This window comes from Phytophthora infestans, genomic scaffold, assembly GCF_000142945.1.
Source record: "Phytophthora infestans T30-4 supercont1.35 genomic scaffold, whole genome shotgun sequence".
NCBI classification, from domain to species: Eukaryota; Oomycota; class Peronosporomycetes; order Peronosporales; family Peronosporaceae; genus Phytophthora; species Phytophthora infestans.
The window spans coordinates 994,797-1,010,970 of NW_003303724.1; the positions used below are offsets into that span (position 1 = coordinate 994,797).

The window sequence follows — 16,174 nt, forward strand, 5'->3', positions numbered from 1 at the left end:
AGCTCTTGTTTAGGGAGGGGGGGGTTCATCCAAGTAAACGGGGAGCTGGAAGAGCTGAAATTAAACCATGGAGGTGTCCTAACCGAGTACCCAAGCGAGGACTGTCCGACGCACCTTGTGGAAAACCTTTTGCTGCCTTTCGAGACCTCAACTCAATGCCTATTCCATTCATTTTAGCGTTTAAAGATGCCGAAAAGAACCCCGATGTCGAGCTCTCCACAGCCCTACATGCAAAAGGGAATACCCGACTGGAACACCTGTTGGTTGGCGCAATTGTTGTGGCAAGTCATCGGAATGGCTTCTCTTGGAAGCCGCTTTTTGAGCTTCTTGTCTGCGTTGTTTTTCGAGCTTGGATATCCATCATCACCAGATTCCAGACTTGAATTCCCAATTAATCTTTCGGGAAACTCTGTTACCGTCCCATTTCTAGCTCCACCTGGACAACATTGGCCTGATTATCTCGTACAGTCATCGCTAAATCTGGAAACGATGGTAATATAGCGAAAACAGAACCGAAAACCATCCGGCTGCTATTTTCAAAGATGACCGTCAAGCTCTTTACAGGTCAATCTCAGCTGACACTGGACGACATGGAGAGCATTATTCATCATATCCCAAGGGAAAATGTCGTGCACGTGGTCGTGATGGAGTCGTTTTCGGAGATTTTCTATCGAAAACAAGACAAGAGTCGGAGGAAACAATCGATGACATGTTTAAGAGTAAAAAGCCGCGCGAGCACGCACATTTCTATCGGGCGCGGATGGTATTCGAGTGCACGTTGTGGGGTTTTCGAGTGCAGACATTTTTGCCACGACATGGCGGAATGCCGAGTGCAGATAACACATGGCGATATCGTCGGCTCTATACTTGTCTTGTCCGGTCCATGCTTGTTTGAATTTACTACACTGTCCTTGGGGCCGGATGCAGAGCTCACCAGGATGTAAGAGGAGAAAAATACATGTATTTGTGAGAAGAAAACATGAATGAGCCTTGGATCCTGGTTCACTTCCTACACAAGGTACGCTGAGCTCAACTAGTCCAGTCCTACGCTCACATGCTCAATGCCAACTGTCACTCCTGATCGTCTTAGCTGTCCAAGTCCTGATCGTCGTCGGCATCATGGTCGACACTGCGGGGAAGCGATTCGTGTGAAGTACGGCGAGCGTTGAATTTGCTCTTATCGTGTTGACGGAGAAGCGCTTGAACGAAAGGAACTCTTACACTGTGGACTGGCGTAGCTGGCGAGCGAAGTTGGCGATGGAAGCACACTAGCCCTAGCTCGTGGATCGCTTTGTAGACGAACGCCTGCTTATCGTTGCTGCAACATGTAGCTTACATTAGCTACGTCTGAACTAATGAAGGCAGAGCCTTGACGCATCTTCTTCCGTGCTCAAGCCTTAACCTCAGCAGTGCACTCGGTCATTCCCTCAAGTTGAACCAGGGACACTCGGTTTCACACCTTTCGAACAAAAACCTAATGGTGCACTCGATTTCCTAAAAAATGCACTCGAAAGTAATATCGTTCCATTTCTATCACGTGCGGAGTTCAGTTTCTATTCACGAGAAAGTCGCTGAGCTGATAGCAATTCTTTACATGAAAACCGAGTGTCGAAGTTCTGAGGGGCTTTCGTGCAGAGTGGACAAGCTAACGCTCTTCGTGGAGCTCGTACAAAAGAGCCATGGTAATGGATGGATTTCTTCTAGCTCAAAATTTTAATACTAAAAAAAGCAAAATGTATACGGAGTAGGTGACTCGTCCCGCAGAGAATTTCAATAAAGGCCGCTTCAGATTGCACTAATGTTTTATTTGTCTTTTTCTCGATATTGCAACGACACTACAAGTTCGAAGTGTGTAGCACGCAACCCACTCCAAATAAAGATCTATTGTGTTTTTCATGATCGTCATTGCACCATCTTAGCAATAGATGGCCAACTGCAAAAGTCCCGTTTAATACGCACACAGCTTCTTCTGTTGCTCATGCGTTTGGATGATATGTACGTCCTCATTGGAGTACACGCACACCGGGATGTTGGGACCGTTGCTGAGCACCAACGGCTTCGCTCCGCTTATGTTGACTACACGAGAAGAGGCACACTCCGTGAAATTGCCCAAAGGATTGGGCTTCACATGAATGTTGCGAAGCACAGCATGGTCTCCAAAATTTCCGTTCATCATGACAATGCTCGTGTTCTTACCAGAACGTTTAGTCTGAATAACATTGAGATCAGCATAGATGTTGCTCATGACGAGGAAACGCTGGGCAGGATTGCTCTTGCAGTTTCCGCACGAGCGGTAAAGCTTGCCGAAGTCCTGAGCGAAGAAGCCATCGACGACAACAGTGCCATATCCGTTGTGCTGGATCACCTTGTCATCCGCATAGCGAGCACCGCCACCGATGACTCTCGAGACACTGGAGGCGTTCCCACCTTTGATACTCAGGGCATCCTCGCACACATCTTCCCACCACACGTGCAGTCTGACATGTCGCAGTGGACACCCTCCATTTGGTTCTTTCCAATGATGACATTCCTGAGCGTGGCTCCGGGTTTGACCTCGAAGACAGCGGTAGACACGTTGCTTTCGGTCTGTTCGAGGCAGGTGATGTCAGAACGGTCGTACGTCTTCATGCCGCCGTCGAAAACTTGGCCCGATTCGACAACGTAGACTTCAGCAAAGCTGACACGGCCTTGGCTAGCTGGCCAAGTGCCGTCGGGGATTGAAGCAGCGAGCACAATAGCAGCGCCGATCGATAGGGTCACAGCAGAACAAAACAAATGTAGCATGGTTGGTTGAGTTGAGAAGCTGGGATCGGGTTGCTATTGTAGATCACGGGAAGTTGGAAAATGAGGCTCACGGAATAGCAAAGGTGGCGATATTGGATTGCTGTTGGGTATTACGGCGAGGCCGTGCAGGACGTAATCCATGTTTACATGCACATCCTTTGAGTAAGGATCGTTAGAGCAACTTTTTTCTCGCATTACAATCATACATTCATTTTTACATGTCAGACATGAAGTATTTGTATGTTTTCTATGAGCAAACGTATGTATAGTACAGTATTCAAGTCTTCTAAAAGGCAAACATTAAGTCTTCTAAAAGGGGTCTAATAGAGACCTTGTGGACAACAAGGACCTTGTGGACAACAAGGTCTCTATTAGACCCGGGGTTCAGTGTAATCTCCGTCCTGTCTGCAGAATCAGCATCTGATGCCTACGACATACCATGCCGTTAATATCCTTCTTGTGATCGCAGTGCACTCGCACAGTGTGATCGCGTATTTACTCAAACATCCGACGGTACTTAGTATGCAGGTAATGTGCGTGAATTAAGGGACGCTTCCTTGTAAAGCTAATACATAACGTACACTTTTCTGGCACTTTGAGAATAATGTAATGTACTATCCAAGGTTATGGTGCTAATAAAGGGTTACACAGCGCTGCTCCAATAGACCCCACTGGTGTAAAGGAAAGGAGCGTTACAAAATACCCGGAAATCGATTTGGGTAATCCGGATTACCAAAAACTACACTTCTCTGGTATATTCTGGCACTTTAAGTCCTCTATTCTCAGTTCATTTCGGAGGCTACTTACTGCCGCACATTACTGTAGCGTCAATGAGGAAGCAACCGCTGCACACACAGTTTTTAATTTAGAGCGAATCCGTCTAAAACGCGGCTTTGTATACGTTTGCGTCCTGTCTATAGGGACAATCAAAACTAGTTATTGCGACGGGCGACGAGTATTAACCTTGTCATTTGAAGCTTAAGAATTGGGTAGATAAACACTTTGCGGGACCGCGGTAAGGCTACAATGAAACGTCGCGAGCTTTGTCGTGGAGAAATTATTTCGATAGGGAACCGATTGACAAGCGCACCCCGCAAGCTGACGACTTTGGTAGAGTCGACGGTTTGACTTGCGACGGTTGGACGTTTAGGTGAGGCTAAAGGTTCTTGATGGAATTTGTTTTTTTTTAAAGGTTCTTGATGGAAAATGCTTTATGTTTGCTTGATTTTTAAGCCCTACTGTTTCTTGTTTCTTCCTAGGACCCCGCTCTAGGAGCGACACCTTGCATACAAAACCTAAGGCTTTCGAGTCACCTTCAAGCTGACTACGGTCACGACGATGCTTGCCTTTGACATGCTCTACTTGTGTGCGGAAGTGTCAGATTTGTAGTATGAAGGGCCGCTAAAGCACCGGAGTCAGCAGTAGTGCTAGCACGGGCTGTGCGGGCACTTTGACGCCGCTGAATGCTGTTCACGCCCCTTTCATCAGCAGGTGAGTTATGGGTTGCTCGACGTGAGTTCCGACGATCTCGCTATCTTCCTGTTCTGTCCGCCGGTGCTGTTGCTGTCACCAAATTCGGACAATCTCCCCTAAAAAATGCACCTGGCGCATTGCTGGTCTTGCAGCTCTCACAGTAATTGGTCCCAGCGAACAACCGGTCTAATGCCACGTTCGCACTCCCATGTAGACACATCACCCGCATCACCTATCTTCAAGGTCAAGGGCGGCAAATGGCGCGCGAAGTTGCCATCGCTCCTAGCGAATCCTAATTTTTGAATTGGTCGCACTGGACCAAGAACTTATTCCCTTTGCCCTATTATTGAAACGGTACGCTTTTCAAGAAGTTCAACCTTCGTCAGAACAAGTTTTCCCAAGTTAGTACTGGAATTCACGGAATGACCGGGTTGCACTCGCGGTGTGACGCCGTAGCGTGTATAAATACTACGTGTTATAGGCTCTGCATACGACGACCAGCTCGCTTACGGTGTTCGGTGGCAACAATCTACAGATAGGTCCCTATTTGTCAAACCGCCGAGACACGCGTACCGAAATGCGATAACTGATTGCAGCTCACGCCATTTCGGCTGGTGTGTTAGCTGAACAATAGTTTGGACAATTAAAGCACCTTGGACTCCCGCGCAAGACCTGTCGCTCTACACGACAGGACTTGAACACGAAGACTACTCGAGACACGGACACGGGACTTGATGCCGTCGAATTTGGGGACTCATTCGGCTGACGAATCACTCTTGTAATCCGCTTACGTGGTTTCGCGAAGTGTAGACCGGCGGTGGCTGTCACAAATACGGACATCTCCCGGGACAAGTGGTGACAGGCTCCTGCGGCAACAGACTGTGGCTTGTTCGTCGTTGTGGCTCGTGGGGGTGGGGGTCCACACCGAGACAATCAGCACCTGCCCGAGAATTGGACACCTCCGGGATACTTACTGAATCACATGGAAAACCTAGATTCCTTAGCTTAGCGCCTCCAAGCACACCTTGGTTGAATTGGTGTATGTGTATACCTATGTTCATTTATATCTAAGTTCAAACTTAAAAAGTAATTCGACCCTCGCTCCATTTTTGCTAAAACAAAATGTTTTTTAGATTTCGGAAATACCCAGTTTTCATCTCGCCGTCAAGCTAACAAGATCCAAGAGCAGCATGTCGGGGGGGGGGGCGGCGTGTGTTTTGCAGAAACAAACTCGGTCAGTCATCTTTATTCTTTTCTCGTTTTAATTAGTAGCATGGCAGTAGAAGTGGCTATACAACCTTCTCTATTTCTGAACAAACTCTGCTCTGTACGGTCATCAATCGAGTGAAGCCTTTCGGACGAAACATGTAGAACCTAGATTAGCTCCAGTATCGTCTGATAAAAAACAATCTGCCACCAGTAGTCTCAAGAGCACCCGATACCCAAATACCAGCCAAATAAAACAAAGCCGGAGAAGTGTCTGTGCAGACGACCACGACCGATGTCCCAACTGCAGCTCAACCTCCTTCCAGGCTAGATCTGCAGGACGACCCCCGGGTCCTATCTCGGGCGCCCTTTCAGACCGTGTCATCACTGAATGAATCGGTGCTGTACAGGAGGAATACACAGAGAATTTTAGCCGACGCCGAAGTTGGCGAGGAACAAAACGCTCGCCCCGTCGATCATTCGCCTTGGTAGATGGGTTCTACGCATTCTGTGACATAGTTGTGAGCAGATGGGAGGTCGTACCACCACACCGAAAATAAAATAAAAAGCTGACGGAGAGTTCCGGCGCAGCTACTTGCGCTACTACGAAGTGTTTCAATACCAGGAAGCGAATAGCAAATCTTGAGACTGAACAGGACAAGCACAAAGCCGGCGCTAACAAGGCGATAATGCAGCTAATGATGTTGTTCAGCGAAGCCACAGCGCAACGAGTTGAAGTTATAGACAGACGCCGCCGTGAAGAACGCGACGAGCGCCATCTTGCTGATAAAGCAGACAGAGAAGGGAGGACCACCGGAGAGGCGAGAGAGATAGAAGAGAGGGATAGAGACAGAGAAAGAGTCCGAGAGGGTGGCAACGCTGCCTGACGTGAGGAAGAGTGGCTGCAACGAGAGAAGGCGACGCGAAATTTGGCCGAAATGAGAGCACAGCGTGAAGACGAAAAGAACGGAAGAAGGCGTCGCTTCGAGCAACGTTTAATTCTCGTTCGTGCTGAAGAACGTCAACGCCACGAAAATGATAAAAATACTGGCAGCTCTACTGCAGAAGAAGTGAACCTTGACGTTGTAAATTTGGGTTCATAAATATATATCAAAGATAGTTCATGTTTGTTTATTATAGGGCTCGATTGAAAAGATGAAATGCTTGCCCGTGAGGATACCGCTAATATCTAACGCACGCACGTGGTCTAAAGAGGTTGTCGATAGTGCCGTAAGGCGAGGGCATCACAAAATGTAGGACATCTTCCACCATTGTCCATGCCCCACGCTACCGCTTGTCGGATTGATGTCTTTGCCGCAGATAGCGCACTTGCAGCAGGACTCACTGTTGCAGCAAAAGTGCCAGCAGCATGCTGATAACTTTATATTTAATTACATCTTCTGAAGTTTTGACCTATTTGTGGCGAATGAGAAAAATCGGGAAGGGGTATTGACGGTAATGAAGTACTAGCTCAGCTGTGATCAAGCATCACCAATGGTGTAACCTAGCTGCGTACCAAGTTGGATACAGTGCTACCGCCTGTAGCATTAGCGCAACTAGGTGGTCATTGGAATCGTGGTGAGAATAACTACAGCTCTATGTTCTAGAAATTGGCTTTTGCGTAAGGCTTTCGACAGTTCGTCATCAAGTATCGTTGTTGTTGGGCAATACTCATGCGATAATAGTCCGCTTCTGTGGGCATCCTTAATCGAGTGGACCATGACGTCGACAGTAATTTAATCTTCTGAAGACTTGCAGTTTAAAATCCGATGGTTCGTCAAATGGTTGTCAATTAGTACGGGAATTTCGTGTGAGCGTGATGACTGCCAGAAATATCTTGACCGAGCTAATTAGTTTAACATCCATCACGCATGCAATGCACTCAGCAGAAGCCGACGTCTTGGCGATTACAGTTTGTCGTTTTCATCCCAATCACGGACAAAGTCCAGAACACCCGAAAACAAGCGCATGTTGAGGATGTTGCTTGCCCAGTCTGAGTCTATGTAGACTTGTATAGAAGGCGCTTGTTTATTTCAGCAATAGACAAGGGCATTGATTTCGTCGACCGCACGTAGCGAATGATCCGTTTGACCGCGTGACAGTGAACTTGTGACGTGGTGGTCACTAGCCAATGGCATGGCAGTGACCAGCCACGTCAATCATTTGAGCTCAGCTGGTCAGATTATTCTGATCAGCGTAAACTTAAGATTGCGTGTCTTTACATCATACTACAATCCTATTGGTCCAAAATCTCATGGATTTGCAACAATCAAGCTTCCAGCCGGAAATTGTGATTATGGGACGCTGTGCGAAATTTCCGACCAAGATAAGAATTAGGATTCATAGGCTTTCATTGGTAGTTACAGAGAAAATCAGGATTTGAGAAAGATAGGTTTTAGAATGGACCTGGATACGTGCGTGAATATCCGGTTGTCAAGAACTACTGGTTGTGCGGCAGCTACTAGCTTGCAGCCGCCAACTCTAACTGATTAATCACTTCTCAATTTGCTTTCGAGCAGCAACTCCTCTCCTCCCCTTCAACTGTCTACGGCGCCGTACTCGCCGTCTTCGCTCCTACGCTTCCTCGCTACTTTCGTGACAGAACTACAGTTGGCTTCGTAGCGTAGGCAGCGACTTAGCTCACGGAATAAGCAATGTCGGCACTGGTGGTTCTGCTTACGTACAAAAGGTCTCCAACTGGTTGTATTGAACTCGGCCTGTAAGCTCTTAACTACCTGTCCTAGAAGAAAGTATCACAATCTGGTCCATAGGGTTTCCGCTGGTCGAAACGTGTCCGAATCGCTCACAAAATTCGGTACTGCTCTTGGTCGATTGTTATTGTTTCATTACGGAGATCGCGGGCTACATGCATCCCGAGAAATTAGGACATAATATCAAGGTCTTAGATCCCATGCTCGCTATGAAGCGCACTTATTAGTTCCCGCATGTCACATGTGAGCTGATATCCGATAAAAATATCATCTCCATAAACAAGCACAATCAGCATGCTTGTATACGCATATCCATCCTCCTTAGGGCCGTTCTTAACCGGAATCAGGATCCGAGAAATCGTTCTGTGATTGGCTAGTCCATACTTACTTATAAATTATTAGTAGCATATGCAATCCGAGGCATGAGCCGCGTGTTCTCAGGGATCGCCGAATCGCGAGACAGGCGAAAAGCGGAGCCAGCACACCACTTGGAAGCAATGCGTGCAAAGAGATTGTAGTATTAATCAAGAGCGCATATGCAATATTCTCAGCCTATTAGTTATCTTTTTACGCATGTAATGATGCGCATACAGCACTCATAGCAAAATATAGATTATAACTTTTTTTTACACAAGAGCCTTCTATAACTATGCGTCCATCAGGTGATTTAACTTCGTGGGGCTCATTTGTGGTTATGTACGCTAGCACAATAGGGTGAGGAATTAACTTTAGCAAGTAGGTTGGATCCAAAATGGAAAAAATAAGTAGGTGCGTTTTTCAAAAATAAGTAGACTGACACCAAAAATATACCTACATGTAATGCATAACAAATAACCAAATTTAGAATGACCGTTTAAAATTTAAGAACATATATCAAAGTCTTACAAGTACAGTGTAATATCGTACGACCCGCACAAGGCCACACAGGCCCAATCGTACGATCATACTTATTATTGCTACTGCTAGTACTACCTAGTATTTCCAGTGGAACTCACACCCAGGAAACATTCTCCACTTGATCGAGCTAAAAGAAGACATGACCGCTCTACAGCCAGTCCGTTTCGCAGCTTCTCCTGGCTAATCAGTTTTGAAACCCCATCGCCTTGCGAGGACGAGGTGCTCACGTCCCTTCATTCGTCATATTTTGCGCACTCCTTACGTGCACTGTTAGCCAAGCAAAAATGTCGGAAACTGCAAACGTGTCACCATTTTCTGAAAGAGACCAGCTAATGCCATCTAACTGAAGGAGTTGAGACGATACACCAGAGGAACTGGGCAAGCGAGGATGAAAACCGGGGCCTCGGTCGAAGCACAAACGCAAATCACACAGACCGGGATCCGCAGTAACACCTACAGTTGCAATGACACAGTAGGTCTCGAGCGCCGTACCCAAAGAGAGACTAAAGTTAAAGTGTGCGACTCGTACGACTGAGACTTTTGGTCGAAATCGTACGATCAATAACCGCGTACGACCTAGATTTTTTTAGAAACCCAAAAAATATAAACCTGTTCGATTAATTTTCAGAATCTATGTATGTCTATTCAGTTAATATATGTGGTGCTTTCAGATTAAATTTCAAATTAATTTGTATTGGTACATGTATAATTTCTTATAAAATGAAAAATTGAAATCTGCTATTCTATAAAAAAAAGGTTAGGAAATTCACATCTGAATAACCCCACGGCATTGCGGGCACAGAGGTGTGTTCTGCTCGCTGAGTGCATGGGCGACAAGTGCTGACATCCATTCTCTGCATGCAGCGTGTAGGCAATTTGGCGGGGCTACCGGATTCTCAAGGACACCCAAGCAAATGGGGCAGTTGTTGGAGGTGGCAGTATCCTCGTCTCTGCGGGGCATGTCATCATCGTCATCAGATATTTCGATGATGACAGGAGCCGCAGGCTGCACACGCCGCGATCTTCTTGTTGCTGGGGGTTCTTCAAATGGTGGAGGGGGGGGGGCTCTGTTGGTGTCGACCCTCTTAATTCTACGACAGTAATTGGTACTGCTGCTGCTGCTGCTGGAACTGAGCTCGTAGAGCCCTGGATGGGTGGAAAAGGACTAGGATCTTGACGCTGGACCAACCGCAGCGCAAGCTGCTCGAGAGCCCCACGCCGAGCTCTTGAAAATCGACGGTCGTAAGCAAGCTTTGCTACTCGAGCTTCCTGAAGTCGGCGGGCCTTGAGAGTCGGGTCATGCTGCTCCAGGCAGACTTGGCGACCGACATGCTTTCTGAGGCTATGTGCTGACAAAACTCGACCGCAAACAGGGCAAGCGACTCGCTCGGACATCGTAGATAGATTAATAAACCTACTTACATCGATAACTTTTTGTTGTGTTGCTGCATTGTCTTGTAAAACGTCTTAATATCTGATCTAACCCTTAACTTCTTATTCCTGATTATACCTACTTACAAGTAGGTTAGTCAATCTACTTACTGATTCCATTTTGGATCCAACCTACTTGCTAAAGTTAATTCCTCCAATAGGGTCCCCATTCATGTAGTTTGAGGCTCCGGAGAATATGAAGTATGCAGAGGCACTAGCTCCTGGATCAAACGGAAAGGTCGCGGGGCTCACCCTGCTCCTTCATTCATTCATCCTGGTGTTCTTGCATAGCTCCCACATCTGCGTTCTGCCGTTAAGAGGAACATGGCGATCATGGTAATTGGTAGTATGACCGCTTTCATTGCAGACTTTAAGAGGGCATCTGAGAAGTCCCATCGGCTTCTTTGGTTTCTTTTAGTGGCCGATAGTGTAGCACCACGTCAAGGTTTCTTTCCACTCGTCAATTACATCTCATCCTCATCATAATGCCGCGTTTTGTGCTCATTCTTCCGTCAGTCTTTGCCAAACGTATGAGTAGCATAACGGCACCGCCCAGTTCGGATGTTGCATCTTCCGTCTCGTGATCGACCCTAGCTTCCAAGCCCTTTCTAAAGCGTGGGTTTGCGTAGTTAACGAACGTGCTCAGTGCTTGTTGCTCGGTTAATTTGCTAGCTTTGTATTAGTTTAGCCCAGTCGCAATCTGGGACAGCCGATGCGCGTATTCATCATACGACTCGGTAGGAAACTAGTGTGTTTCTGCAAGTTTGACACCAATTGTCTGCACAGGCAGCTTATAGCGAAAATAGTTGAGAAATGCGTTGGCGAGATCCCGGAACGTTGCCTGAGGTAGCGCTACACTATTGCTATAGTACTAAGTGTCGGCTGCACCCGTAAGCCGATAAGCAAGAACACCACACTTCACCGTCTCAGGCCATTTGCACTCTCTCAGTGTCTCGGTGAGATTGATCCGTACTTTGAGGCGTTCCAACCAGCCGTACGCGCCTACCGTCTTACCCCGCATATAAGGCATATGTGCTGTAAATGAATACAACACTGCTTGTGTGTTATATTCGTTTAGAAAGCCTATGTGTTGTACAACGAACAAATTGTTTGACTTTGAAGAATCAAGTTTGTGGGTCCTGGAATCTGGCTTGCTTGACCCTCCTACGCGATCGGGTAGGGTTCAAACCCGCCTGCGTGCAGTTCACATGATGTTGTGATTGGTAACGGGTTTTTCTTTCTGTTGTGGCTGCGTTGTACTGTATACGGAGGTTTTGCTTGCTACTGTAATATTATGAATTCTATTATTGTTTTTTTTCTTTTAATAAGAATTGTTTGCATTACATGTAATCACGTGTATTATATTATGTATCCATCTACTTTCACTGCGAAATATGATCCGGAGCGAACCAAGCACAGCGTTTTCAGAGGATTTTCAACCGTGTACGAGAATTTGGACACCAGCTTATTGTCCTTGTCAACAGTACTTACCTATAGCTACGTCGCTCAGTACTCATGGCTGTGTTAATAATTTTTTTAGAGAATTAAAACCGACAAGTTTGTTCAGAAGGGTGGTTGGTTGGGAGCTCTCACGAATATTCATTGGTTGGTACAGCCTTGTGTTTTAAGTAGGTGTCAGCCACATGTGTTCTAATTAGGTAGGTGGTCAAATTGAGGTTTAAGCTAGATGTCGAGCGAATCCCGTATTTTATTTAGAACACATATGCCTTATATGCGGGGTAAGACGGTAGTCATTTCTGCTCGAACCATCAAAGCTTTTGACGTTTTGAGCCTACCGCAACCGTTCCGCTGTCAGATCTCCGGACCATACCTCCAGCTTGTTCGCCTAGGTTCGAGTTCGGTTCGATCTTCACCTATCTGCATCCTGCATCAACCCTGTTCGTTGAAGACATGGCTTGGGGAACTGCTCATCGCAAACACGTGCGGCTGTTAACCTGTGGCGAATGAGGAAAATCAAGAAAGGATATTGAAGTTTATGAAGTGCAATATCAGCTAAGATGGGCTAGTCTAGAATCATTAAAGTTGGAACCCAACCGGCTACTATGTGGGTTATAGTGCTACCTGTTGTAGCAACAGCAATATCTTAAGCATCAAATGCAGCAACCTGCCTGTCCGCCACACTAAAGTGTCGTGTCTGTCATGCTTTTTCGGACAAATCATTGGGTAAAATAACTTTAATATTTCTACTGGCTGCGAAGGTGGTCCCGATTGGCCTAACAGCTGCCGAGCGCAGCGGGCGGCCCAAATCGGCACCTTCTGCAACCTATGGGCCCGCCTGAGCCACAATCTGCCAGCCTACCATGCGAGTAGTGAAGCAAGCCCGTGGCGAGCGGAACGGAGGCAAAACACAAGGAACGACATTCATTCTTACCCGCCGCGTAGCGGCGGCGCTCGGCTAGTAGACAATAGTCGCACGTCAATGTGCATAGATAAAAAAACATGAAGGTGTCTGAAGGGACAGATACATCCGGCCACAGCTTAAGTTTTGTCACGGTTTCGGTAGTTGTTTTACGAGGCCAAAAGGAACCTTATTTTTATAATGGAACTTAAGCCCTCAAAGTAGTCAGTAACCCCGTCCCCCAGAAACATGTACCCTGAGCGCGCTTCTCTTTGTCGTATCTTACGACCTTGACGTGTTACTATATATTTGGATGTAGTAGCCTTCCCACATGCGAATAGGAGTATTAGTTGTGAGCAGTTTTTGTTTAATCAATAGGGTAAGTTTGACACCGTTGCAGTCGTGTTCATGATCTCCGTGTCGTAACTTCCTACCATTTAAATCAAAATTGGCGAGAACTGATTTCAAATTGCCTCTTGAACCCAATCAGATGGAAAGTAGTGGGGCCAAAGGTGCATCAATTTAAGAAAATTTGCATTACGATTTAACGAGAGCTTACACTTCCCACCTGATACCCAGCTAGTACCTGCTCATGTCTACTTTTTCTTTTGTCGTCGCCGTCTTCACCTGCGCAGGAAAGGCGCCGCTATCGTCGCGTCTCCTTTCTAGCACCACCTGCTTCGTCAGGTCGGAGCAACACGATCCTTTTTCCGAATGTACATATGATCACTCGCCCACATTCGAAGGTGTCGTGCCAAATATCAAAGAAATTATTTACGACGCCCTTTTACTGACGACGGATCTTGTTGCAGAGCCGACACTTGGCGTCATCGACGAAGCAGCGCTCACAAATGTAGGTAGCCTCGAACGACTTCGCTTTTTGTCTGTGCCTAAGAGAGCACACACCTTGTGTGACCTGTGCCGTCGCGCTGGTGCATCACTAACAGTAACCAGCCTTCGATGTGCTCAACAGTGTGAGTAATTTGGACAGGCACCCTTCTGCGAGTCTGGCCGAAGGGCGGTGGTGTTGCAACGATGCCAGCACAGACCGGAGCCTTGAGCTAGAGAAGTTGATTCTGGAGGCCGCCTTATCACTCCCCACGTGTCATCGTCGTCACAACCGTAATTGACTCTGCCTTCTTGGGAGAATATCGGCATTTCACAGCGCCTATTTGTCAATAAAGCCTAAGAGCATGCTTTTGTAGTACTTGGCGAGCTTAGTTGAAGTCTATAACGATTACTTTTGAAGGCGGAGGTGATCCTGCACATCAACTCCGCCCATCCACCGCTGATAGTCGCTCACTGCTGCTGGGCATGACGCTATTACCGAACCTACTTGCATGACCTTCTTACCCAGATGTCGATTCTGCCATCGCAGCCCCAGTGGACAGGTGGTGCATGGGTTTGTGATCCCACCAGTGAGAAGGATTCATACTGGGCATGGCGACGGAGCAAGTGAACGTGAAGGGTCCTCGAGGGATTCGAGTAGAAATCATCTGGCGTTTTTCAATAATGTTTTTTGTCAAGACCCAAGCTTGTTTGTCATGATGGTTCCTATCACGTACACGCTCATACCAAGTAGCTCAATGGCAAGCACAACCGACAAGTAGAAGCGGTCCACTACGCCTGCGTGCCCCACAGGTCGACACTAGCACCAAACCCGATGTTTAACATTCTGATGACTGATGCAGCTCCGTTCTTATGATCAACTGCTGATTCACGCTCCTCACGACCATCCCGTTTGCCAGCATACATTTCAAATCTTAAAACTGACGACATAAAATGATAGACATGGGCTTCACAGGCGTAAGTTATCTCCTTTATCGAAGAAAACACTACACCCAGCAAGAAATCGCGATTTTATCATTTTCACGACAGATCGGAGCTTCCAGAGATTATCGTGCGCGCTCTGGACTGGTTGTTGACGAAGTGCAAATAGTGCGTACTATCTTGACACCGATTGCGCCTCAAACATTCCTGCTTGAACGGCGCCGTCTTCAACAATTGACTAGTGTGGAAGGCCGATGACGTGCAAGTTCTCGTGTGTTTGATATACCGGTTTCGATTTCCATCGTTTATGAATGTGCATCAGCGTCTCCCGCCGACAGTCCGAATGCTTTGCTTGGATCGCCTGCGCGAGTGGGCCAGCTTGCTGGAGAGTGTATCGGTTCGTCTCTTCGATGATCATGACCCACATTTATTTAGGACAGAGGTAGCGGCCGCTCCCTCCTTAGCACGCAATGTATTCTCTCGCTGCTTCACCGCATCCTTACCCAGTGCATCTTCGCCGACTTGAAGCGAAGCGACAAAAGCTTGATACACCTGCCCTTCATCGTCGAGGACATCCTCATTTTCACCACGGTCACCCACAATCCCTGCCGTTATTATCCTTGCCCTCTTCGACGAGACCACCGCCGTCACTTTCTCAGGTGCTGAAGTTTCCAGTGATTCACGTTCTCGGCGTCGGGAATGACATTGACGTCCTTCTTAGCTATGGATCGTGGGCGTTGCTCACGGTCCCTCGATCCAGCACGAGACGCTTGCTCGGCATCGCTGTCAACTCCAGACGCAGCAGACAGCTTCTGCAGACTGCTAGCCGCATCGTGCTGCGACGCATCGACTTGTCGATCACTCGACAGAATGTTAAGCATTCTAGCAGCTGCTGTTTGCGAGAGCTCGTCGTCCAACAGCCCGAACAGCGCGGTTAAATGGTTTTGTGAGAGCTAGGCGTAAGTGGCAATTTGCGACACTCATATGTCGTCTTCATCACGTACCCCTGGCTGGGCAAACTCGCCCTTGCCCTCTTTGCTCGCTATCGATACACCACTCTCTTCCACAATGATGTATCGGTCATCTCGCGCTCGTCCGTAGTGACCTCATCTTTCGCACCCTCACTCTCTTCAAGCCAACCGGACTCTAAGTGTAAACGACAACTGTATCATCATCTATAAGAGCATTAGATTGATCAGGACCACTGTATCTCCATCACCTATCTTAACCGCAAGGAGACTTCGACATCCAGCCCACCGCCTTCAATTCCCCAGAAATGTTCGAAATCGATATCGCTGACAACAGCAGTGACTACTTCGCTTTTCCTTCGGGTGCTTGAGCCATCCGGCAAAATCAGGAATGAGCTGTCGGCAACGTCTGCGACAATATCTGGTTCCGGGAAGGTCCAATCCCGCTGGTTTGCGAGCTGTCTTATTTTTGATATTTCCGCAATGCCTATTGAATTTAACGATTTCGAAAGTACTCTCGAGCCCTTTCTCCAGTTAAGCACAAACTATGTCGTAGGCTGCATTATTTTTGTTAT

At 47.2% G+C, this 16,174-nt stretch overlaps 1 protein-coding gene across 1 annotated transcript; it reads right to left on the reverse strand.

Annotated features, from left to right (window-relative positions):
* Positions 1-1,948: 1,948 nt before the first annotated feature.
* Positions 1,949-2,784, reverse strand: PITG_15299 (polysaccharide lyase, putative; the record flags this gene model as incomplete). Its single annotated transcript, XM_002898698.1, has 2 exons — positions 1,949-2,411; positions 2,483-2,784. The coding sequence occupies 2 exons, from the start codon at positions 2,782-2,784 to the stop codon at positions 1,949-1,951; spliced, it is 765 nt and encodes a 254-aa protein (XP_002898744.1).
* Positions 2,785-16,174: the final 13,390 nt, after the last annotated feature.